The 26153-nt window shown below is 33.8% G+C and overlaps 1 protein-coding gene across 1 annotated transcript; it reads left to right on the top strand.

The window, feature by feature from the left end:
- The first annotated feature begins 457 nt into the window (after positions 1-457).
- Positions 458-23769, top strand: LOC138321855 (vigilin-like). Its single transcript, XM_069265857.1, has 25 exons — positions 458-511; positions 596-670; positions 4869-5105; positions 5989-6097; positions 7319-7434; positions 7585-7791; positions 8711-8926; positions 9232-9438; positions 9708-9815; positions 10102-10206; positions 10467-10545; positions 13175-13314; positions 13705-13923; positions 14151-14237; positions 14489-14620; positions 15295-15513; positions 15674-15760; positions 16035-16169; positions 16570-16788; positions 17251-17398; positions 17631-17770; positions 19617-19856; positions 20274-20495; positions 21037-21255; positions 21585-23769. Exons 3-25 carry the CDS (start codon positions 4917-4919, stop codon positions 21813-21815), a joined length of 3774 nt encoding a protein of 1257 aa, XP_069121958.1. The 5' UTR covers positions 458-511; positions 596-670; positions 4869-4916; the 3' UTR covers positions 21816-23769.
- The last annotated feature ends 2384 nt before the right edge of the window (positions 23770-26153 follow it).

Here is a 26153-nt window from a genome sequence, read left to right on the forward strand (position 1 = left end):
ATTGTTAGAGTCTGGGAAATCTCTAATTGTAAATACAAGTTACCAGATCATTTGTATAATAATATAATGTGTGGATCATTTTGTGTCTTGCTCTGCGTTCAAAGGGGCGTAACCCACGTGTCGTGTTAGTTTTGGGAGTAAGGACCTTTGACCTTGTTTTCTTACGTCACCATATTCGCGTCATTTGACACATGACCGAAGTAAGAAAAATGCTTGATTCAACAAAAATCCCCTAAGTATCATTATCACTAATGCAGTTTTAACCCGTATGGAAGAATTTTGCCTCAAACACACATGTCTCTTCTATGTCATTAATGAAAAGACAATAAATAGTCCATTCCGACATGTACGACGTCAAATTTTCAAAGAAAGGCGGTGATTGGATGATATATTTACCTATGACCTTTCCTTCCTAATATTGGCCAATCAAAAACGTGTTTACGTGGACGATCAACTCGCGCAAGGATATCGCGCATATGCATTAAGGAGTTGTTAGTTCCTCTCGTGGAAGGTAAAAAAACATGTTGTGGAAGTGATGTCTGCCGATTGAAAACTTGCATTTATATGATACTAATCACCATTTTTACTTTTTCAGGCTGACAATCAGTCACATTGGAGCTTAAAACACAAGTAAAGTTACCCTAGGACGGACTTTATCGGACGCAGTACAGTAAGTATCGCCGAACTGTCAAGACACGTCAACATGGTTTCTTCAGATTTTCTGCCAACGTGGCTCCTGTAACTGTCAAAGTTTCGGCAATTTGTGCTATGTACGGGGTCACTAGATTGAAAAACACACTACTTTAAAATAGTTTTACCCATATAATTTTAATTACTATTGCTTTTTCACCGGCAGTGTTTCTTTTGGTGAAAAAATCCACACCGGACCCTAACGTTCAATATAAAAGGAGGGTGTTACCGGTTTGGTCAGTTCATGTTGACTTTGTGGCAGAACTGCTTTTGATAAACTTTTAGAATATTTTTTTGAAAAGTAACTGCCAGTGGTATCCAAAAAGAAAGTATTCTGGTGATGAAGATGTATTTACCATTTGATGATTCGTAAATATTCAAGTTGTGTATAAATTTTGATTGCAGTCAGTCTGTTAAATATGCATTTTGCAGTATGTTTGGGTAACTCAATTTATTCCATCCAGAAAACTTAATCGTTAAGACTATTATATATTTAATACCTTTGAAATTGTATTGAAATAAAAAAAATCCACAAAAATTGATATTGGGAAAATGATGGGGAATTTCTTGGTTCAAATATGGTTTGTCCAAAAATAATGCTTCTTAGTTTTGTTGAATCAACAGTTATATCAAAATACTTTATTAATTTTCATTCATTTATAGAATATTTATATATATAAAGATACATGTCTTCAGTTTCTAATCAAGTTTTAATTACCTTTATTGATCTTGAAGTTGCTCAGCTAGGTTGTATTAATTAGGTTTAATAATTGATAGGCAGAACTTTTTATCGTGACATTTGTCCATCCGAATATAAACAGACAAAATAATTCTTTCATTCAAAACAAATATATATGCAATATCCTGGTTATTGAACAACCAGTAATGGTTTACGTACATTGCAAGGCCGATTCCACCCTTTTTCAAACGGCGCCTATCGCAGCTGGATTGGAAATTTTGTATTTTTAGGGGATTTTTTTCGACCTCACCACATTTTTTTTCATTTAAATGAAAATCTAACGTTTCTAATACATTATATCTACATTATATTTATTCATATAATGTTTTGTGTGTCAAGCTTTTCAGACAAGACATTAAATTTTCAATATAGTCATAGAATTTTTGGAGAAATAATGGAGATTTTTTATAAGATATTTCATTGCTGAATGCTATAACAACAATGTATGTAATACTTGGCTGTCTTTCATATCAATCAAAAGGAAAGCAATGTTGGTATTAAAAGCATAAATTGCACAAAGTACATGTATATAAAACATAGTGGTTTTAGGGACATCCATACAGATAAAATAACCAGGAAAACTAATCACCTGCTTTCTAAAATCATTTACCTTCGTGTTGTTTTACGTTCCTACCGACCCTCTTTTTTTGCAAGTTAATGGAAACACAGTTTTTTTTATTAGGCCTAAAAATATACAAAACAACAATCTAAATGGACAACTATAACCCATTCCCTTGTTTTACATTCCCCCCATATACACTCTTTCAAAAGGGTTGTTGTTGTTGCAAATTTTCTGAAAAGAAATTACTTTATAACTATTTGTTTACGTCCAGCACTTTTTCATTTACATGTACTTCATTAACCCCTGCTCTGGCTCTGGCACTGCTTCCAAAAGGGGTTTCTCTGGTTAAAAAAATGCTATGGTAAACGTTAAATTTGTTAAAATAGTGTTAAAATAACTTAGATTTATGTATTTGTAAACTCAAACGGACGGTTTCCATATAAATAAAACTGTCGAGAAAATAGAAATTATGTGTGCCTGGTGGGGTTTGAGCGAGCTCTTGACACTTCGAAAGGCCGCCATTTTGGAATTAAGCGCGCCTACTGTCATTGACCCCATCTCGAAAAAATATACATTTTCGTATGTTTCCCGGGATTGTCAAATGTATTATTATATACTAAAAAATACAGAAATGGTTAAATATTACAACTAGAACAGTAAGGGCATTTGACTCGGCTGAATTCAAGGAAGTAACAATATTTCAATTTTTCAATAAATCGCCGTATCTTACCCCTCTGCCATTTCTAACATATAAAGTGAGGTTAAACCACAAGGATTCCGAATGAACAGATTGGTGTCACTTTTGCGTTTGTAAAGAACAGTTAGGACACATAAATCTTCCGGATAGTAAACCCATTATTTAGGGTACGTGTTTTCAAGCGTTTCGGAGATACCAAGACGAGTTACCTGCCCTTTGGTTGAGCATCGCTAATAAAGATACATGTCTTCAGTTTCTAATCAAGTTTTAATTACCTTTATTGATCTTGAAGTTGCTCAGCTAGGTTGTATTAATTAGGTTTAATAATTGATAGGCAGAACTTTTTATCGTGACATTTGTCCATCCGAATATAAACAGACAAAATAATTCTTTCATTCAAAACAAATATATATGCAATATCCTGGTTATTGAACAACCAGTAATGGTTTACGTACATTGCAAGGCCGATTCCACCCTTTTCAAACGGTGCCTATCGCAGCTGGATTGGAAATTTTGTATTTTTAGGGGATTTTTTTCGACCTCACCACATTTTTTTCATTTAAATGAAATCTAACGTTTCTAATACATTATATCTACATTATATTTATTCATATAATGTATTGTGTGTCAAGCTTTTCAGACAAGACATTAAATTTTCAATATAGTCATAGAATTTTTGGAGAAATAATGTAATGAATATTAAGTTACACTTTTGTCTCGGTAAAACATCAGAAATGGAAAGATTTCTGACTGTCATCCATCACAAATTGACATAAAATTTAAGTATTTTATTTTATTGGTGTAAGCAAGATTGCTTTTACCTTTAAAAAACATGCAATTGAATGAACTACTGTTTTGCTAACTTTGATAATCATTTTAGACACGATAGTACCATGACTGAAATAGTTATTTATAGTTATTTATCCATATCCGAGAAAATTGTCGTCATATTATTCAATATATTGACATCAGTTTCACTTAACGCCGACGACTGGCAAACTGTTCATATTACTCAGTACGAAGTTGTAGAAAATTTTTACAAAATCTTGTAGTAATATCATTTTATTACAAATCCCCACTTGCCTTTTTCATGTTTTCAACGCAAATTAATTTAAATGAAAAGGTGAAAAGAAGACGCTATTACTGCAAATCTATACTGTTTTGTGTAGTTTTGGTCTTTATTTTTGCCCGAGCAATTGAAATTGAGGCCTCAAAAAGGTTAAGGGGCGCTTATATGGTCGAATACGGTAGGCCTATTTCATCTCAGCGTGTTTGATATTTTGATCACATAGACGCTTGCACTCACGCTCTACACATCATCTAAACGCTTGAAATGGCATGACTAAAATATGAAGCCGAAGTTTCTAAAAAATCTTGTGACTTTTTAACGTAGTCTAGAAAGTCACAGCTTATAAGCTGTTTGGAATATTAAGAAAAGTCAGGCAATTTGAAATGGGGCCGCTAGAAGGGGAATTGGGCCATTTAGCGGCCTTAAAATGATAGTAAAACCAGCCTTGCATTGAAAATAAACCTAAACACTTTCAGACATCACAAAATATACCAGTCTGTCGAGTCCGACGGACATGTCCGGCAAAATTTGTCTTGGACCGCCTATTTCAAAATCTGGTCAGGACCGACCATCCGGCAATTATTGAGTAATGGAAGTCAGTAGAAATGGTGTCTCTGAAGTATTACGCAGGTGCTGAACCTGGCAAATATGTAAACTGCATAAGATAAATTAGATAATCATGAAAACAGTTGCCTGGATACTTATAGCAGAAAGTTATGTTTACTTCAAAAATTCACATTAATGTTCGGTCCGGCAAAATTTTGTTCGGTCCGACTTTCTCACAGTCCTTGCTGGTCAGAATGCCCGGCCTTTTTTTTGCTCAACTTTCGCAATGTCTGCACTTTAGATAACCCTTGCTTATATTAGGATGTTGAACTAATCAAACAAAATCCAAAACATGCAGTACACGCATACACAAGAGATGGTCTTTTGATGACACTAGCTAATTCAACAACCAACACTTGAAGCATTATTATCTTGTTCATGTAAAATTTCAGTGTCTCTACATTTCTTAATATTGGGACTCGTCAAAATTTGAAAATTAGTCTTCTGGACTCGCCTTAAGAAATCCTACATAAATTGTAGAAGATCATGTTTTATCTTTTTCTAGTCTGTACTGTACGACTTGGAATCGCCCAATTAAAAACGAGTTCAGAACATGGCTACAAACGAAGAAGTGGTCCGAAATGTCGATGCAGAGGCCTACGACCCAGATAAACCCCAACAGTATGGGGAGGCGTTCCCTCCCCTCGGCCGCACTTTTGGAGCAATGGGGCAAAAACAGCCAACCATGGAAAAGACGATATGGAGTAACAAAATGACCATGAAAACATCAACCTGCACTCAGGTAAATAAGTGCCTTGATTTCGGCCAGCTTTCGTTTTGTGTTCCAAAAATAGAATATGACAGTCTTTTTTTATGATTTTTGAGGTAGGTATTCCCCATGTTTTCCTGCCGTTTTAGATAATCAATAATTATAATAAAATATTCAATAAAGATTTGAAAACCATAAGCATACAGAACAAATTATTTAAGGTTCATGTCCCTTTAACAATAAATGATATAATCAGTATGTTTTCCTATTGAAAATTGACCTAATGAATCTTTTGAAATTATTTTTTTTATGGAATGACAATGACGAATTAATATAGATTGATAAGATTGGCTGGAAAAATGACATTACAATGAAATATTTTATCCTTTTTGAAGTGGGAGCACACCACCTAAATAAGGAACATGTTATATACAGATGTGTAATTTGTTTACATAAAAGATTTGATTAACATAATTTTAAATAAATTATATTTTTTTATGAAATAATTAAATTTGATATGTTTAGATGATATGTAATTTAAAAGGTTGTTATAATTTAAAAATTTTTTGTTCCTAATTGAATGATATGATTGAAATAAATCATGCAGGAATGCACTATTGCGAGGATTCACATATATTTTGGGACTCACTGATTTTGTCTGGGACTTACCATTTTCAAAAGTGGTGAGTTGAGGACTAGTGGTGAGTTCAGGGCTCAAAAGAAAAATATCCTACATTAATTGCTCTAATATCTGGGATTGACCTTAATACCATTAGTTTGAATATTTCAATAATTTATTCAGTGTATGAATTCTTTAATTTAAATAGGTTGAATAATAAGTTGAGTTTCTAAATGTATTTGTTCGATTTGAAGTAGATTTGGTTTTCCACTTGAAATGTGAATTTTCAATTTTCAGGTGTTTACTGTGCCCATGGAAGAACGAAGGTATAAAGAATTTAATGAACAGAGTTTTGGAGATGAGACTGACCAGGCAAAAATTTGTAAGGAAATAATGGCCCGTAACAGTAAGTAATTTCATTTTTAAAACCTATGATAATTACTGATCAGTAACTTCTCAAATAAAACCTTGCTGCCAGTGTTTTTCTTTGGTTGAATCTACAGACAAAATTCCGCTGTTTCCCCTAGCCAAAAAATGTCCTATTTTCCCAATTTTGAAGTCAAATTTCCAAAAAAAAACTTCAATAAAATTTGTTTTGATAATTTGTACCAGATTTTGTGTAAATATAGTCTACATAGCTATAAACAAATAATTTGGGAGTAGAAACAATTTTTATTTCACAAAAATCGAAATGAGCTTAACTAGGTCGCCCTATAGCTAGATGCACCTTCAGTTCAAAGACGTTTTTCAGACATTCAAGCTGATAAAAACAATAGTTAACTGCTTTAAGTTATACAACTACAATTTCCAGAGTTACCTTACATTATCAGTTGTCTAATCACTATGTTTTGCGACGTCAGCAAGTAGTTTTGCTGTGTAAAAACAATCTCTGTTCAAGGTAGGAAATTAAATAGGACTTGGGAATTAATAATGAAGCCGTAATGCGGTTTCAGGAATTTAGAAAATAATTAAAAGAAACAAAAAGCAAAAAAAAAGTTTTAAAATGCAAATGGTGCTGCAAAATAATTGTTTAATTTTTCCTTCAATAATATAAGGAAAATTTCTTGTGAAATAGAATAAGAATACAGTACTGCTATAAAAAAAAATGGTAATAGTTGTGAGCAAGTGGAATTTAATTTTGGGCGAGTGAATTATTGGGCTCTATTTGCCTGGGGCAAGTGACTTTGAAAAAATTTTTTACACCCCTGATTTTCCAAATTTCTTCCAAATTACGGGTTATTATCCTAATTGTTAAAGCATGGGCTGTTCAAAATAGTAAGGAAAAACAACACTGGCTGCCAGAGTATATATTTCTTTTAACTCATTCATCCCTGAAGATTTGTTTGAAATCTCCAAAAACTAAAGCTGGAACAATTCATAATAAAATTTCACAGGTGAATGAGGTAAGGATTTATAATATAAACATTTCAATGACTTTGATTTTTTGTTGTCAAACATGACACTAAACATAATACAATAGATAAGATTATTAGATTTTGACCACCTTTTTGCTTCAGATGTGTCAATCGAGATGAACTGTGCTTAGGGCCAGAGTTTGACTGTAGTAATACATGTTGCTAAACATAATACAATAGATTATTAAATTTTGACAATCTCGTTGCTTCAGATGTGTCAATCGAGATGAGCTGTGCTAAGGACCAGAGTTTGACTGTAGTAATACATGGAAAAGATCAAAATGTAATGAAAGCCAGAAGAGAAATTGTCAGTCGCTTGCAGACACAGGTAAATCAATGTTTGTTTGATGATACAGAATATTCAATTCATTCTTTAATGAAAGTTGTAAAATTAGATGAGAAGTATGTATCAAAGTGAATGAGGTAACTCTACCAAGACAAAATTACAAATCCTCAGTTGCTACCTTTGTTATTTTAGGCCAATACTTTACTGAAAATACCCAGGGAACACCACCGATTCATCCTTGGAAAAAGTGGCAAGAAACTTCAGGATCTAGAACTGGCAACACAGACGAAGATTACCATCCCCCGACCAGAAGAGAACTCGGACATGATTAAAATCACCGGAACCAAAGAAGGCATTGACAAGGCCAGGCACGAGATACAAATAACCTCTGATGAACAGGTATTGGCAATTATTCAGGAAACTTTTTTTTATAAAATTGTTTCAGTTTTAGAATAAAATTTAAAAAAAAAAAAAAAAAATTAAAAGTGCCTTCTGGCAGAAGTTTTTGATCGAAAGGTAGGGCATTAGAATTGTACCTGCTGCCCATATTGCATGATCGTTAAAGGCGACTAAATTTAGGATCTTATCTTTCTCTTCTTCCTAACCGACTTTATCTTTCCTAATGCCTCCCTTGGCACCGCCTCACTTTTGACCTTGAGTTGAGCGTTCGCCCCTGTGAGGAAGGCTCTGGGTTCTGTCCCCTGGCCGAGACACACCAAAGTCTATAAAAGTGGTAGTTTCTGCTCCTGCTTAGCGCTCGGCAAACGGGGAGTGGGACGACTGGTTTGCCCGTTGTCAGTATAATGTGACCGGTGGGGTGTGTTGCTTGGTGTCTTCGGCAGCATGCTTCAGTGATATAGCACTATAAAAAGGGCAATAGTTCCACTATACAATAAGACACAACATGAATATACCGCAGTTTCCAAAAACATGCACCTCGCACAACATACACGCAACACACCGCATACATGGGAGGCCATCCTTACATGACCATAGCTGTTAATAGGACGTTAATTAAAGAACCAAACCAAACCAAACTATTCAACTAACAAACATATTCTTTGATGTAAGTTTTGAATGACAATTCTGCCACAAAGGCATTGATTTGGCAGTATTTGTGCAAATAGTTTAATGGCTTTATGAATACAAAATTTGATATTATAGCTCTTTTAAGAAGACTTTTTCTTTTAAAGCCCGGGTATATCAGAATGGAAAAAATTCCTAAATGTTCAGAACTTTTGTGAATACTTGTTGTAACCATATACTTTTATAACTTGTATTGAACTGTTTTAAATTCAGAATTTTACTTGTATTTTAGGCTAAACTGGCTTTTGAGCGTCTACCTGTACCTAAAGTATATCACCCCTTCATTTGTGGACCTAAGAATGATAATATTAAGAAGTGGATTGATGAGACAGGAGCCAAAATCCATATGCCTCCACCGAGTGTGATGAAGGATGAGATAGTTGTATCAGGAGAAGTGGATGGAGTCCTCAAATGTAAAGCTAACATCATGAAGATTTATGAAGAGAAGGTACATTTTGATGATGAAGATGCATTTTTGCAACCATTCCTCTGGCTATGATTCTTGTATTAAAGTGAAGGCTAAACCAGATTAAGATGACCACTATTTCATTATCAGAAAACAATTTAAAATTTACCATCATGAATACATATTAGATTGTTTCAGAAAAGGTGTTTATTCGAATAGAGAAATTAGGTTTTTGAGTAGAGGCTGGAGACTTTGTGTCAGATTTGCATACAGCAGAATATTCAGAATTATGATATACGAATGAGCATAGTAACATCATGATTTTTGACATCATGTTTGATTTGTAGAAACGAAAATGCCAGACTGTCTCTGTCGAGGTGAGGAAGTCTCAGCATAAGTACATTATCGGACCACGTGGAAATGGAGTCCACGAAATACTGGCTGATACAGGTGTGTCAGTAGAAGTACCACCTGTGGATAGTTCACTGGAGACCATCACACTACGCGGTGAACAGGACAAACTAGGACCAGCACTCACTATGGTCTACTCCAAGGTAGAGCTGATGATATTTAATGAACATAGTCAGAAATTATAGGTAAAATTCAGATAACCGAGGCTTGAAGAAAACGTGGAAGATCACATTGATGATATGATATAAAATGAAATGATATAAAAAAAACAAAAAAAACAACACCTCTGCTTAATAGTATGGAAATTGTTTTATTTTCTTTATATATATATATAATAATCAAATATGGTGTTTTTTGCACTACTTGTAGGTTGCGTCTTTGAAATTAAAATTCTATTGATTTACATTTTCAGGCCAATAGTGTAGTATTTGCAGAGGTTATGGCCCCAACCTGGCTGCATAAATATGTGATAGGACGACAGGGTGCCAATGTTAGAAAGATCACAGAATCATTCTCAAAGGTGAGTAGAAAAACCATTATTTAGATATTTCATCAAAAAATGTTTTGCAAAACTACCAATGAACCATACAAACACTTAGATTTTAACATCTTCTTTGGAATTCTTTTATTCCTAATTTATAATTATGTATTAAAAGAAACATCTTCCTAAACGGTAATGATGTATAACCCTATGTCAGAGTGAGTTATCTCCCCTCTTGTATAATTTCGTTTCACTTAAATTGGAATAATCTTGATTGGTATTTACAAACTAAATAATGTGATAACAATATCGTGTTTAACTACAGGTACACATTGAGTTTACGGATGGGGCAGACAAGATCGTTGTTGAAGGCCCACCAGAAGAAGTGGAATCTGCTGTCAAGGAGTTGGAGGGTGTTGTAAAGGATCTGGTTAGTGATATAATGGAAAACATATAGAAGTACATTACTTTTAGTTAGAGGTCGACAAAGGCTGTTTCTTGGATTGAATTGATATAAAAAAAAAAAAATAACTAAAAAGACAGACTTGAGTAATACTGCAACTGTCAAATGACTTATTTTTAAAGAATTTTGATTATTTCCTTGTATTAATAACAATTCAACATTTTATTGACAATCAATATATTCAATTGTTTCATTTTAAATTGTAAATTATTATTTTGTTTCTATAGCAAACACGTATGGACTTCACAGAAGTGAATATTGACCAAAGATTCCATAAACACATCATTGGAAAGGCCGGACAGAACAGTAAGTGATAACCTAGGCTATCTACTGTTAAGGAACATTTAGTTTGAAATTGCATACGAAAATATGAAAATTATAAAAACAGGTTAGGGCTGTTCCAGCAAAACATATATGGCACCCAGGGAAGGCACTTTAAAAAATAGTATGTGCCATGGTAGGTTCCAAATAATATCACTTTTGTGCCAGGGTGGCGTTTCAATGAAATCACTTCTGTGGGTGGGTCTATCATAATCTGAAGCAGTTCTAACTTTTTGATATATAATGCAAAAATTTGTGTTTTATAATTTTCGTGTCAGTCATCCTGACTATAAAAATAACTATTGAGAAAAATATTAATTTCTGACAATATTAAAGCATTGATCATCTTCAATAAAAAACAATTATTTTATTTTATGGATGTTTTGATATAATATTCACAGAATATTTATCTAAAACATATTACATTCAATCAAACTAGGCAATAGTACAGAGAAACAACAGATTAGTTTTGGCAAAATACTTTTGTCAACAACAGGTCTTTATTTAAATTCACTGGTATTATGTCGAGGAAAACATGTCAGTTCACAAGCTCAGATGTCTACTCTTGCATTACGTTTATGGAACACTTCGGTATCTTTAATAGATTTTCTGCTAGTTCTAGGAAGATTATACCTTTATACAAAATAGCAATAGATGCAGCAAATCAAACAATAGTTCACTGCACCATATACAGTACGATTTTGTCCTAGGTCTCTTGTTAAATGTTAGAAATCAAAATATGTAAATCCAAAAAGATGTCGGAGCAAAACAAAAAATTAAATCCCTTCTATGCCATGGTCTTGTTCACAAAAAAATAGATATGTGTGGGGGTCAACAAAATTGAAAATCACTTCTATCGGTGGGTCTCCTAATTTCAAAGTGCCTTCCCCCCCTACCATATATGTTTTGCTGGAACACAGGGGTGTACAATTCCACTAGCCCGACGTCCGGGGCTAGTGAATTTCAGGTCAGGGCTAGTGGCTTCACGATCATTACTAGCCTGTGGGCTAGTGAAAATTTCTGTTAAAATCCTATATTTACATTGAAATTTCAGTTGTAAATCAACAGTTTAGCCTTTTATTGCCATTCAGAATTCTACTAGCAGTAAATGTGTCGTCAAAACTGAAGCAAACGATATCAATGCATACCACAGGTGGTTCCCAAACGTAAATAACATTCTTCATCTAGGTGCATCAAACGTTTTGTTATGTAATTGATGAAAGTTAAGCGCTTGAGTGACCCAGATGGCCATGTGTTTGCCGAGGTTGCTGACAGACATGGAACGGGAAAATCTAGATTTCTTGACTCTAGATAAGAATCAATTATGAAGTGACAGTTTTATTATCTAGCATCATTATCATTTTAGTGTTATAAATTTGAGAATTTGGGGGTTGGATTCAAAAAGTACTACTGCTTTGAGATGGATAGCGGATCATTTTGAAGTGATTAAAATACACGGTAAAATGTTGTCATGTACACTTGCAGATACATAGGTATACTTAGTTAACACAGCTGACACAAATAAACCCACTGAATGTTTTTCAAAATAACTTTAATAGAGGTTTCATAATTATAGGTACAATATTTTTGCATATTTTTCATCTTATCTTTCGTATATTTTTATGATATATTGAAAACTTGTAAATGAAAATCAGCAGTGCTAATTAATTATCATTTACAAAATATTGCATAATAAATTGTAAAATTGATTTTGTGTAGTTCTTGGAATAAATCTATATGAAATTGGCATCATTTGATTCAAATACGAATGTATCATGCAAATGTTACTAGATAAAGTTTTTTTTCAATGCTCAGAAAATTAGGGAAAATAAGTAAGTGTTCAGTAAAACAGTAATTTCAATTAAAGATTTTTTTACAGAATTTTCATGAACTGTACTATTTACTAAATTCATCATACCTATACAATGAAAACAGCAGGTAATAAATACTGATTGTTCACTTTACATTTTCCTGCTAAGCTTTTAATATCAAAGTTAAACTTTAATAGATATATACTGATTATGTTTTCTTTCTACTGATAGTTTTAAAGGAAATATCTGAGTGAAATAAGAACCATAATTTTAAATCTAAAGTATTTTGCATGTGATGGCTGCTTGTTGCATTGTCAATATTGACTCAAGAATGTTTTTACTAAATGAATACCTGGTACCTGTGAAACAATCTGTGCGATATTTTTATTAGCAGAATGGTATTTAACACACTGTTAGACATGTACTTGTTCTGTACAGGTTTGTAAAAAATCCAGATCGAGTAAAATGCACATATAAAAACTAACAAAAAATAGGGCTAGTAGACTTCTGATCAGGGCTAGTGAAAAATTGATGCTACTAGCCCTTGGGCTAGTGCAAAATTTTCAGAATTGTACACCCCTGGGAACAGCTCTTATGATACCTTTGCTATTAATGAAACTATTGTTTCCATAGATGGTTCAAGTGTTTTGCCATATATAAACCTACTAGCTTGCATACCAACTGGTATTCTAAACTGTGCAAACGATCACAGCTGATTATAAAGTTATAAAACACATAAAACAAAATTAACTATAATCTAAGAGTAGAATACAATATTTTAGTAAAACTTGTAAATCTTTCAGTCACAAGAATCAAGAATGATACGGGAGTGTCAATAAAGATACCATCAGACACGGAACACAGCAATATTATCCGGATTGAAGGTGATCCTAAAGGTGTGCTCCAGGCCAAGGAAGAACTCATGGAGATGTCCAAGAGAATGGTAAGGCCTATATAGATGGAAACTAATGTTGCTTTCTAAATCCATACCTTATGTGTTGTTTCTAAGTTTTGTGTTGTAAAAGATAATAGGTGTTCAGTTTAGTTATTGCCTTGCTATAAAACTGTAAACATACTAATTTTAGCACTTATTTGATTTTGAATGGCTTTGCGCAGTGATGAATTCATGCATTCTTTATAATCCAAAATTGCTACACTAATGTTATGTAGAAAATCTGATCAGAAAAAATCAAACTTTAGCGCAAAATGAACAAGAATATGATTACATACCTAACAATTTTTTTAAACTATTGCCAAAAGTGAAAGAAAAATCAAATCTGTTAAATATTGCAAAGTTGTTATTGTTGTCTAAAAAGAATCTTACCTTTTATAGGAAAACGAGAAGAGTAAAGATATTCTGATTGAGCAACGTTTTCATCGCACCATTATTGGAGCTCGTGGAGAGAATATCAGAGAGATCAGAGAGCGCTTCAATCAAGTCCAGATCACCTTCCCTGATCCTGGTAAAAAGAGTGACATTGTAACATTGAGGGGACCAAAAGCTGACGTGGACAAGTGTTTCAAACATCTCTCACAGCTGCAACAAGATATGGTAAGTCGCTTATACTTAATAAAGTGTTTAAATATTTAATGAACAGTTTGTATTCAGAAATAACAATATTGTTAAACAAAACAACTCCTTAACAAAAACTCTCGCAGTATTCATTGATTTGAATAAATGTATTGTGATACTGTTTTTGCTTGTACTTATAAAAAATCAATGAGATAATGCTGATTGTGGTGTCTCGTGGTATAACCTGAGATGTTTTCAATGACTAGGTTGCAAGTAACTACCAAGCCAATGTCCACATATTCAAAGACTTTCACAAGAATGTCATCGGCAAAGGTGGAGCTACAATCAGGAAGGTAAGTTTATATAGTAAATCTTCATAGTGACTATAATCCAGATAGAAATATGTATCCAAACCTGTTATCATGGAGGTAGGGGCAATTATGTCTCGCACACATTTCTAGTTTCTGTATTACCTAGAGTTTATACAATAGAAAATAATCAATTCTAATTATGGAATTTGAGTAATCAGCTTTTAAGAACCAAAAATTTTGTTGCAGTTAAAATTTAACTATGATACAATAGTAAATGTGTTAATGTATATCAGATCCGTGAAGAAACCAACACGAGGATTGATCTGCCGAGTGAGGATAGCGAGTCCGATGTCATTCTCATCACTGGTAAAAAGGCTGACGTGGAAGCAGCTAGGGCCCAAATAGAGGCTATACAGAAAGACCTGGTGGGTGGCATATCAAACTTATTCTCTTTTTTATTGAAGAGGTAACTTGTTTCATCATTTTAAGATGAGTTTCGTGAACAGTGTTTTTCCTGCCTATATATTTGGGGCCGAAATAAGGTCCCATTCCCAATTGTATTTCTTGTTATTTTTTCCCAAATCTATGTCTAGATTTCCCAAATCAGTGAGTTGTGCGACGAAAACTAAAACACTTCTGTAAATCCCAAGTCTGAACGTCGTATTTTAATATCCATTCTTACACTTGATTCTTACAGAAGCATAATTGTCTATTTCTACCTTTTCCAAAATTTCCATAAACACTGTTTAAATTTTTCATTTCCTACTTTTATCGCACAAAATTTCCCAATTTTCACCAGGTGGTAATTTCCCAAAATACCCAGGAAAAACACTGGTGATTAAGGCAATGAATGTACAGTTGTAAAATGTATTTGGCTTTTGTTTTTGGCAATTAGCTGAAATCAAAAGGATTGTATGGTTATGTGTTACATAGTATCAAATTTTGTGTTTATAATGAAAAACATCACACGAGTCTGATATAAAAAGTAAGTTGTCTAATATTTAATTTAAAAGCAACAAAAAACTAAATGTCACTATCCTCTAGAACATAGCATTTCCAGTGCTTTCAGGTGACATTGAATTTTACATCTGTATTTCAGGCCAACATCAAAGAAGCAGTTGTGAGTATCCCACACAAACTACACAACTCGATCATTGGCGCCAAGGGCAGACTTATCCGAGCTATCATGGAGGAATGTGGGGGAGTCATCATTCGTTTCCCATCAGAGGGCAATGTCAGCGACAAAGTTATTATTCGTGGACCAACTGCAGATGTGGAAAACGCCAAAACACAACTGATGGAATTAGCATCTGAGAAGGTATATTTCATATTGTGTGTGGAAAAAGAAAATATTAAGCATATTAGCTCATGAATAATCTTTACTATTTGGGTAGATAAGTGCAAGTTTCATTTACAATACTTGTTTGCCAGAAGTAGCTATTCAAATGTTTTAGTAATGTTTTGAATTTGATTTATAGCAACAGTCAAGTTTCACAGCAGAAGTAAGAGCAAAACCAGAATATCACCGATTTCTTATTGGAAGGGGAGGAACTAACATTAGGAAGGTAAGTGGAATTTGCATGTGCTATATATGTTCCAGTTTAATGCATATTTTACAGGAAAGTAATTTTAAGTTATGTTATTAATACAATATTAGAGTTTTTGCTCTGTGACTGAGACAGGAACATAGGTGTAAATAGTGATTCCAGCACTTATAAAGTGATGAAATCAAATACTCACTTCAGTAATTAGATTGTCGTCAAAGTCTTTTGACGGAAGAAAAACTCGAACAATAAGGTTTAGATTATATTTACATACTGATCTTTGACATTGCTCTAGGTGCGTGAGAAAACAGGAGCCAGAGTTATCTTCCCTAGTTCTGAAGACCAAGACCAGGAACTGATCAGCATCATTGGCAAAAAAGAATCTGTGGACATGGCTAAGGTCGAGCTGGAAGGTCTCATTAAAAATCTGGTATGAACAAGAAAAAGTTTATCAAACAACACTTAAATTCACAAGAATAACAATTTGTTTTTAAATTTGTAAGAAAACAGGATATTTATGAATAGTAGAACATGAGAAATAGTTGTATACTGTTTTTATACATTACCAAAGACCATATAGATAACTGGTGTGGTATCCATGTATTGCTGCAGGACAAATTCATTCTCAGTGTGCAGAAATATTGTGGTGTCATATTCGTTTTGGATTATGTATTGTTGCTAAAATGTTTCGTGTAATTAAATATAAGGAAAAAGGATCTAGTGCAACTTTTAAGAAATTAGTGGAGCGATTACTTACCTTTGTAAAATATTGATACTTAATTGCTTGTAAATGATGGTTTCCCTTACCATAAACCTGCTTTATTTTTCAGGATAATATTGTAGAGGGAGAGATGAATGTTGATCCCAAACATCACCGACACTTTGTGGCAAGGCGTGGGGAAGTTCTCCGCCACATTGCTGAGCAGTATGGAGGTGTCACAGTCAGTTTCCCTCGCAGTGGAGTCAAGAGTGATCGCGTCGTCATTAAGGGCTCCAAAGATTGTGTGGAAGGGGCCAAGAAGCGCATTCAGGAGATCGTCTCAGATTTAGTAAGTAGGTCAAGTCTGGAACAAATTGAAGTTTGGTAAGAGGATTAAGTAGACATCTTGGTTTAGATGGAGGTTCATTTCTAAGATATGTAAATCAAGGTTAAAACTCTGGGATTGAATTATTGTTTGGAGTTTGTAAATGAAGGCCTTTCCAGAAAAAAATAAAGGGATTGGGATCTTAATTTGAAAATGGATGTCTTTCCACAGAAAAATGACCTTGATTAGGTTGGGCCTGTTTTCATGGATGTATTGACGATTTTCTAATCTGAAAAGATATTGTTTAGATTAAAAACATTGCTGTCTCTCTATTGAAACTTAATATTCCTGAAATTACATTCCAATATTAGTGCTGATTTGAGTGATCCCCAGTTATTTCTCATCAAATTCAAATGAGAAGGTAGATCAAATAAGTTGTCAAATTATTTTAAAAAAAATATAATGGTGATTGTTTTTACATTCCAGGACTCGCAAGTGACAGTTGAATGTGTGATCGCACAACAACATCACCGCACTGTGATGGGAACTCGCGGTTCAAACGTTCAGGAGATCACACGTAATTACGATGTCGGCATTAAATTTCCGGAGAGACCTATGGCCAATGGAGATAAAGGTTTGTAAAAATATTTTCTGACTACCATAGCTATTTATTGTCCCGAACTAGTTTTTCACAACACATTCCACGTCCAATCCAATCCATGCCAAAATTTGGAAATTGCTCATGGTTTCATTAACGTTGAATTGATAAGGTTTTGCTGTTATTTGAAAAAAAATGATATTCACATATATCGATAATTTGGATAACTGGAACTGATCTAATTATAAGATTTCACTGATTCCTACAGAAAACCACCAGGATGACGGTATGGTAAATGGTGAAGTAAATGATGAAGCCCCTCCTGCAGAACAGTCTCCCAAGAAAAACGATATCATTGTCATAACTGGCAAGCAGGAGAACTGTGAACAGGCTAAGGAAGCGTTACTGGTTAGTGTCTTAGTAAAAGAGGAGTCCTAACAATGGCCTGTTTTTATTTCCTTACTATCAAAAAAGACCTTCCAAGGGATTTTTGAAAAATAGGTCACATGACATTTGGTCTCTTATTTGACCTACCTTTTTAGAACCATTAAATACATGTATCAATGTTAATATTGTGGGACATGTTTTGACAGTTTTGTTGTACAGTCAAAATAATAGGAAATTATTAAAAATATAACGTATCGCGTATCATAGGGAAATTTTAAAAATATGATGTATTACATAAATTTTAATAATGTATTTAATTTTAATCACTTTAATTTTTCAATTATCTATTTATCTTTTATTTATTTTTCTATTTTTATTCATGAATATGAGTAAAAATTCCTTGTATTTTAAAATTAACTACAAAATTACGATGTATTATAAAGCAAAATAATTTTTAAAAAGTTTTTTTCTTTTTTCATTTTCTTTCATTATCTTATTTATTTTTCTTTATGGAATAAAAAAAATAGAGTGAAAAATAATTATATAAAAAAAAAAAAAAAAACATCCAGATATCAGCCTTTGTTCATTATTACTTAAGTTTATTTTGGAAGTAATAGTTATTTATTTTTGTCACAAAGATCATGACTGAATAACACATTTTCCTTGAAGTTGAAATATCAATCTCAGACGTGCAAACGGCTTTGGCCACCAGTACCGATGTCAAGACTTCATGCATAAATACTCAATAGGTGCTAATTTATGTCAAAGTTATCACCTTGTGTACTGTGTATAACCAAGCCATCTGGATAGCCCTTTTGTCTTGCCTTAATGTGGCTGGGTGGGAAGCCCTATTGGATAGTTATATGACTTGGCTTTAGATATGAATAGAAGACAAATGCATGTGTGATTTGTGTCATTAAATACAGAAGATCGAGGGCTGTTTGGTCCTAAAAGTATGGTCGCTTGTCGGATAAGGCCAAAAAAAATTATATGCATGTTTCAGGTTACATGACTGGAAAAAATAGGGTAGGTCGGTCGGGATTTGTTTTTATTTTATTTTTTTGGAGGGGTGAGGGAGGGGTGTAGTGGCTTCATAACTACATTAAAAAGTAATTAATAGTACATGTAAGTTGTCTTTCGGGTTTTAGGCTGGCTAGAAGTCTTTTATTTCTCATTACCATTATTCGTAATTGAACTTTATCTGGATAAACTTAAAGCATGCATAAAAATCAAAGTTGAAAACTTCATACACAACATTTTTGTTTTGAAAAAGTGTGATAAATTAGCTAGGGTCGGAAATAAAAACTAGGGTAGGTAGGGGTACCTGAAACAAACTTTTTTTTTTTTAGGCCTAAGACAGACATTCATTTAATACAGACTAGATAATAAAGTAATTTTTCGCTGGGAGGAATAAGTTAGGTTGTTAAGGGCATAAGGTTGCTGAATTCAGAAGGTCGCTAAAGCAATTTTGACTGTATTAATGCAGCCGCTGTTATTCTGTCTGCTTTATCAGCAAACATAATTCACTGTGAAAATTGCCATTTATTTTGAATTTTTTCATGCTTTTTTTCTCACAGCTTGTTCAGCTTTATTTATTTAATTTCACAATTCAACTGGACAAGGCTGTGATCATGAAAAAAGGAAATGTCAAAAAACTGTGATCATGAAAAAAGGAAATGTCAAAAAACAATAATGACTGTACATATTTTATAAAATGTGTTATTGTCGGTTACAAAATTGTAAAACTTTCGTCAATAAAAAATCTGGTAACAGGCAAAAATATTAGGCTATGCAAACTAACTAATGGAGGGCATTAAGTAATTCCTTTGTTGTATTGAGGATTTATGAAATTTAATTACCATTTTAGGCACTTGTACCAATTACGGATGAAATGACCATCAGGTACGACTTCCATCGTTTCATCATCGGACAACAGGGTAAGGATGTTCGTCGTATGATGAAGGAGCATGACGTCAACATCTCCATACCACCAGCAAGTGAACACTGTGAAACTGTCAAAGTAACTGGTCCACCGGCCAACGTCCGACGGGCTATGGCTGCTCTGTCAGACCGATGTGAGGAGCTTGAAAAGGAAATGGAAGACAGGGTAAGATTATCGCGCTGAATCCTTAAAAAGAAGAAAGTTTGATTCATTTGATATAAATAGAAAATCGGTGTCAAATAATTTCAATACTATATCAAAATTTACAAAGGTGTTATTTTGCAGGTAAAAGAATCCTTGTCATGAACAGTTAAAAAGTAGTTCATTAATTTAAGTCTTAATTTGAAAATGGTAACCTGGCTTAAAGAAGTTTAATTTGAAAGTATCTTGGATTTGATGAATGCTCTTTAAAATATTATTGAATTTTCAATGTTATTATGATATTATCTTGAAATCTGCTGAACTGATTGGCAAAAAAATGATGTGTACTGTCGTTTAAGAGTATAGATAGGTTTTGAATTTTCCTTTTTTCATTATTTTTTATTATTTAGCTTTAATAATTTTTGGTGTTGTTTTTGATAGGAACTGAAAAGCTTCCAGCTGACTATTGAAGTTGATTCTAGCCTGCACCCCAAGATCATTGGACGTAGAGGAGCAGTCATCTCCAAGATACGTAAGGACCATGATGTCAACATTCAGTTCCCGAACCGTGAGGATACCGACCAAAACACCATTACCATCACTGGCTACGAGAAGGCTACACAAGCGGCCAAGGAAGACATCTTAAAGATTGTTCAGGAATATGTAAGTCCTGTTGATTACTATTAAAAAAAGCTTTCTTCCTTAACCAAGCACTTTAGATTTCTCGCTAGAGGATACAAGCCACAAAAATGTTCAATGCATTAAAGAAACGAGAATGTTATTTGTTTGCATTGACACTTCTGTAATTCATTTAGTTTAAAAATGCATAGATATCTCTGGTGTAATGTAATTTGACCTAGCCGATACTAGTACTGCATTGGTAAATATCTTCCAACCCTTTTGATACCATTGAAACCAGGGATTTGTGATAAACAATTAAATGAGAAATCTATACCATATAAAAAAGCAATATCTTTCTACCCTTAGGATAGGTAGACACTTAAAATATCCAATAATGGTGCAGTATTGTAAATTGTATTTCCAATAAAAGTGGCACATACTTCAAATAAGAAAAGAGGCACATTTATAGTTTAAACTATATTTGAATTCACCACACGTTTTGCAGAAATTATCGAAATATGTGTTTTCCTTATTTGGAGCATCCTAATCAAGTAATATTATAATTCTTGTATATTTTTCACAGGAGGAAATGGTTACCATCGAGTGCCGTGTGGACCACAGAGTTCATCCACGTATCATTGGAGCTCGAGGTCGCAACATCAGGAAGTTGATGGAACAGTTCAAGGTTGATGTTCGCTTCCCACGGTCAGATTCTGATGATCCTGATGTCATCTTCATCACTGGAGCTGAAGATGCTGTGGAAGATTGCCAGGATCATCTCCTTAATATTGAGGAAGAATTCGTAAGTTATACTATAAGATGAAAAACAACCTCATTTTACTGCATATGTAGAATGCTAAAAATAAGAATTATTGTTCACTCAATTAAAAAATGAAAAGTAATAATAAAAAAACAAATAGCTCTGCTAGTACATCTAAGCTTGGTTACTAAAGCGGACATATTATGCTTTTTTATTTCTTTGAGGATTACAAGCATTTTGTGTATCATTTTAAAGCAATACTGACTTTGACTATTAATGGGAGGTAACTCCTGTGATCGTGACATTGGGTTCTCTCCCTTAGAACATCTTGTGTTTTCAGTGATAAAATCTTAATGGGATTTTATTTACAGCTTCAGGATGTGATTGATCAAGAGGCGATGCGCGAGTTGACAAGGCCACCAAGTAAACGAGAAGGTCACAGTAAAGGACAGCAGGAATCCCACCAAGGCTTCGTGGTGGTTGATGCCCCATGGCATGGAGCTCCAGACACCACCAGTACTGAGGAGTTTCCATCCTTTGGTGCAGTCACTGCACCCAATCCTGGCCGTGCTTGGGGACCCGCCACCTTTGGCAAGAAGTAGAAACAGCTGTTTCATCTTGAGTGTTGTGTCTCTTTACTGAACAGCGTTTATAATTCCTGTGTGCTAGACCCTGTGTGTTACACCTATCTCCTGGGTTGGCCAAGATTTTTTCAGCTGTTGACTTTGTGCGGGGCAATGAGAGGTCACTGTTTCCTGATTTGTTGATTATATTAAAGAAAAACACATTTGACACAAGGCAAAAAAATATAAGTAAAGGTGTTAATTGCGAAAAATTAGTTTTAAGAAAAATCGGTAATAAATGTGCCATTTAATGGATTTATTTTCTTCTCGCATTTCCTCATTTTCAGAAATATTGAGAGGATTGATGCTGTCAATGTGAATTTCTGAAAATAGTACTTAACTAGGGAGGGAAGGATTGGGGTTTTGGAGGGGGTTGGGATATTTGGACCTGAAATGGATGCCTGTTGTGTGACTGTGGCATGTTTCAAGAGTTTCATTTATTTATATTATAACTGCCATATAATTTCAAGCATTGTTTACCTTATGTCTTTTTTCTTCTTTTTTTTTTTTTTTTTTGCGTGTGTTTAGAATATTAATAGATTATCATGACATTGTTTATTGGTACTGTCAATCTGTACATTTTGTTTGTTATGCAAGCATTTTAGATTTTATCATTGAAATTTTTAACAATGATAGATGGATTGATATTCTTGATTATGATGGCCTGCAATATGTTAAGAATCTTTAATTGATTATAAGCATAATCGTTCATTAGAAATGCCCAACTACTGATCATGGGTAAATGTACCATAATTTCTTCCTTATAGGTCGAAACCTAATCATATGCTTGGTATCTATTCTAAGGCATTATGTTTGGGTTGTGATCTTTTAAGTTACAATCTGCTTGCATGCCTGCTATTTGGCAAAGTGATTTGATGTTTTAAAAGTTGTGAATGTAAGCAACAAATTAGATGTTGATTCTGTGAGTAAATTCAACGATGAAATTGTGTATGGTTTCCTTGTGGTGGAGGTAATGTTAGTGCTAAAGTCATCATGTATAGTAATATATTTAACCAATCTCTGATTCTAGTTTCCTCATCTCATTAAATGTCGTGGTTCTAATGTTGGAAGCTTGATGGGAGAGTGTTATGTAAGTGTTGATACCAGTAACCATATGATTCCCGAGGGAGTCTGCTTTCACCATATCTAAAACTAGTCACTGATTGTCTTAAAACACTGGGAAAAAAACTCTGAAAAAGCAAAAAAATAGTGAGTATATGTGAAGTTAAGAATGAAATGTTGCAGCTCTTGATTGGTATTGTACACAGATATCATTTTTATTCCTCATTAAAATAGTTACAACTTATTTAACCTTTTTACAGGAAATGTCTATTTTATCAGAAATGTATTAATGATAAACAGGAAAGAGTTAAATGAGCTAACCCTATTTACTGTTAATGATGGTATTTGTGTCACTTACACCTCCGGGTCAGGAATTACGGGGCTACATGTGAACATTGTGATGATTGGAGGTCTTGTCATGATTTTATGCAATATAATATATATATATATAACTTTACGAGCGATTTGCTGACCATACGGTCTATATTCAGTGGTGTCAGAAGAATACCTCTTCTGTTCCAGTTACCATGGTAACTGAGTTTCCATAGATAAGGTATGGTTGTGCTGATAGAATTTTGTTACTTCCTATTTTCGTCAATTGTTGATTTTAGAATTTTTGTGTAAATTGTTGATGAATTGCTCATATGCTGTTTCAAGTTGGGCATATAAATACTATTACAATGACTTGTTCAACACTTTTACACTGGTGTACAAATTAGACAATTGTACGTATAAACTATTATTATTTAAGGATATCAGTGACCAATGTCGAGAACTGTACCCTGCTACCCTACATTTACTGTGATTCAGTGTTCTCCACAACACTTGAACAGAAAAAAATCAATTAAAAAAATGGAGAAAAAATAAACAATGTTGTTTTCTATTTTTAATAATATTTATTTGGGAAACGATGCCCTTTGAGGAAAAACACATTTTGTATGATGATGGCGGACCACCAACAGTCAAGAGATCACTTTTCGGGAAATTTGAGACCAGCAATAAAGGCATAAACAGCTGACCAGGTTTTTACGTTCTTTGCCAGCTTTTTTTTCTACTTAACCTTTCGACTAGAGGGTCCATTCCAATAGGGAAATGAAGATAATGTGCAACATCTGCTGAATGGGACAAAGGGTATTAAACCGAACAATGAATCGCACATGAAATGGATTTTATCGCATTTTTTCCCCAGGTTTTATCTGTTGTCATTGTATTTGATTAATTGGATCAATAGATATTTAAAAAAAATGTTTGTTCCTGTTACTGAAACACTGGGATAAGAGGGTAAAATCCTACGATAGCAGACGCATAGTTTTTTATGGCACAGTAGCTCCAAAAATATTATCAAATTTTGTCATTTAAATACAAATAAACATAATGAAGCTGTTTAAAGATGCTCCACCGCCGACAGAGCATAAATGATATTCATCATTTGAACAATAATTGGTGTTTAATCGTGTATATTATAGTCTAATTAACACAAAAAAATAATATAAAATAATTTATTTTGCCTTTGGTGCATGCAAATTCAGTACTTCATTCCATATAGGATATAGTGATACGGAATTTTTTCGGGATGCAATTAATTGTTTTTTATATTTCTAACCTGAAGTTAAAGGGCCACTACCTTTCCGAAACGGCTTTTAATTTTTGAAATGGTGATGTACAACGAGATTAGTAATTTTGTAGAGCCGCAGAAGTTATTAGCTATACGTTTACTAGCACACTTATCATCACCTTCAGAACTGTTTAATTAGAATAAATAAAATGTTAATTTTTATAACGCGGGTCGTTTTATGTTTCCCGCCGTCGTCCTAAATGCCGCGCGGTAGTTAACTATCACTGCGCCAGACGACAAAACAGCGAAATGAATTTCCACTGTTATCGTACATTAGACAGGAAATCTTGCATATGTTTGGTGTTGTAACCTCATCTTAAGCCATCGATATATATTTTCTTTTGTTATTAATGTTTTTAAGAAACCTTTAAATTTTGCTCCGGAAAGGTAGTGGGCCTTTAAATTAGAAGCTCAAACTTTAATGGTGGTAATGGTATAAAGTAAGTAACTTTTGTAACCACAGGTTTACGACGCGCGCAAAAAAAATACTAAAAATACTAAATAAATTAAGTAAAAAATTTTTGAGCGCGTCGTAAACCTGTGTTGTAACTGAAGAAATATACTAAATCGTCTGTCCCTGTTTTTGATAGTGAAAAAATACCATTTGTCAGCGGTGGAACATCTTTCATTAATGGAATAAATTGGGTCGTGTAAATGGTCATCCTCGGTCCTAGGAGTGAGTGATAGTGCAATGTTTATATGGGACCGAGGGTGGGCATTATTATGTACATTAACCAAAACTGCATATACATGTAGTTGTTTAAACGTGTTGATTTATTAGTTTACTATTCTTACCATTCTACCTTAAAGCTAGTCCGCTAAACCTGCCTATATTATTAGGCTTTTTTTAATTTTTTTTTTTTTTGCCTAAAAAAAAAAAATTAAAAAAAGCCTAATAATATAGGCAGGTTTAGCGGACTACCTTAAAGCTTGTCACTTCCTGAACAATTTTATTGATGGGTCTTTAAATGAACATTTCCTATCCTTTCTCCATCCATCTTGAACTCCAGGTAGAAATCGCACATGAACTGATATAATTATAGAATCGGAAAATAAATTTGTCATTACGCATGCACCAATTAAAGAGTGTACAGACAACCAGGAAGTAATATTAGACTGACGTCAGCGACATTCCATATCTACTAAGAATAAAACAGAAAAGACTAATTGGTAAGTGATATTCTAAAATTCTAATTTATGTAGTTGGAATTGATTCCATGACAATTTCCAGTGGCGTAGGAAGATGAAACGTAATGGGGGGGACAAAGGTCTTCAATATTTTGTAACACCCTCCCCCCGAACCTCCAGCAGGAGATTAATTCAACTCCCAACCATATATGCTTTATGGACATTTTCATATATCATTAAATTTAATCCTTGTACACATTTATAGACAGTGGGGTTCCTAAAAGGAAAGGAAATTAACGAATACGCAAATTGGCCAAATTAGCGTGTGAGCGTCGAAGGCGCGAGATTTTGGTGTTTTAGGAGTCCGAGGGTGAACCACGGGGAAAATATTGTAATTTAGAATGGCGGAGATGTGCTTTAAAATGAATTTTGATGATTTTGCGAGCGCCCGAAAGCGCGAGATTTTGGTGTCTGGGGGGTACGTGGCCTCCCCCAGGAAAAATATTACGATT

The sequence above is a fragment of the Argopecten irradians genome, chromosome 1, assembly GCF_041381155.1.
Source record: "Argopecten irradians isolate NY chromosome 1, Ai_NY, whole genome shotgun sequence".
Lineage (NCBI taxonomy): Eukaryota > Metazoa > Mollusca > Bivalvia > Pectinida > Pectinidae > Argopecten > Argopecten irradians.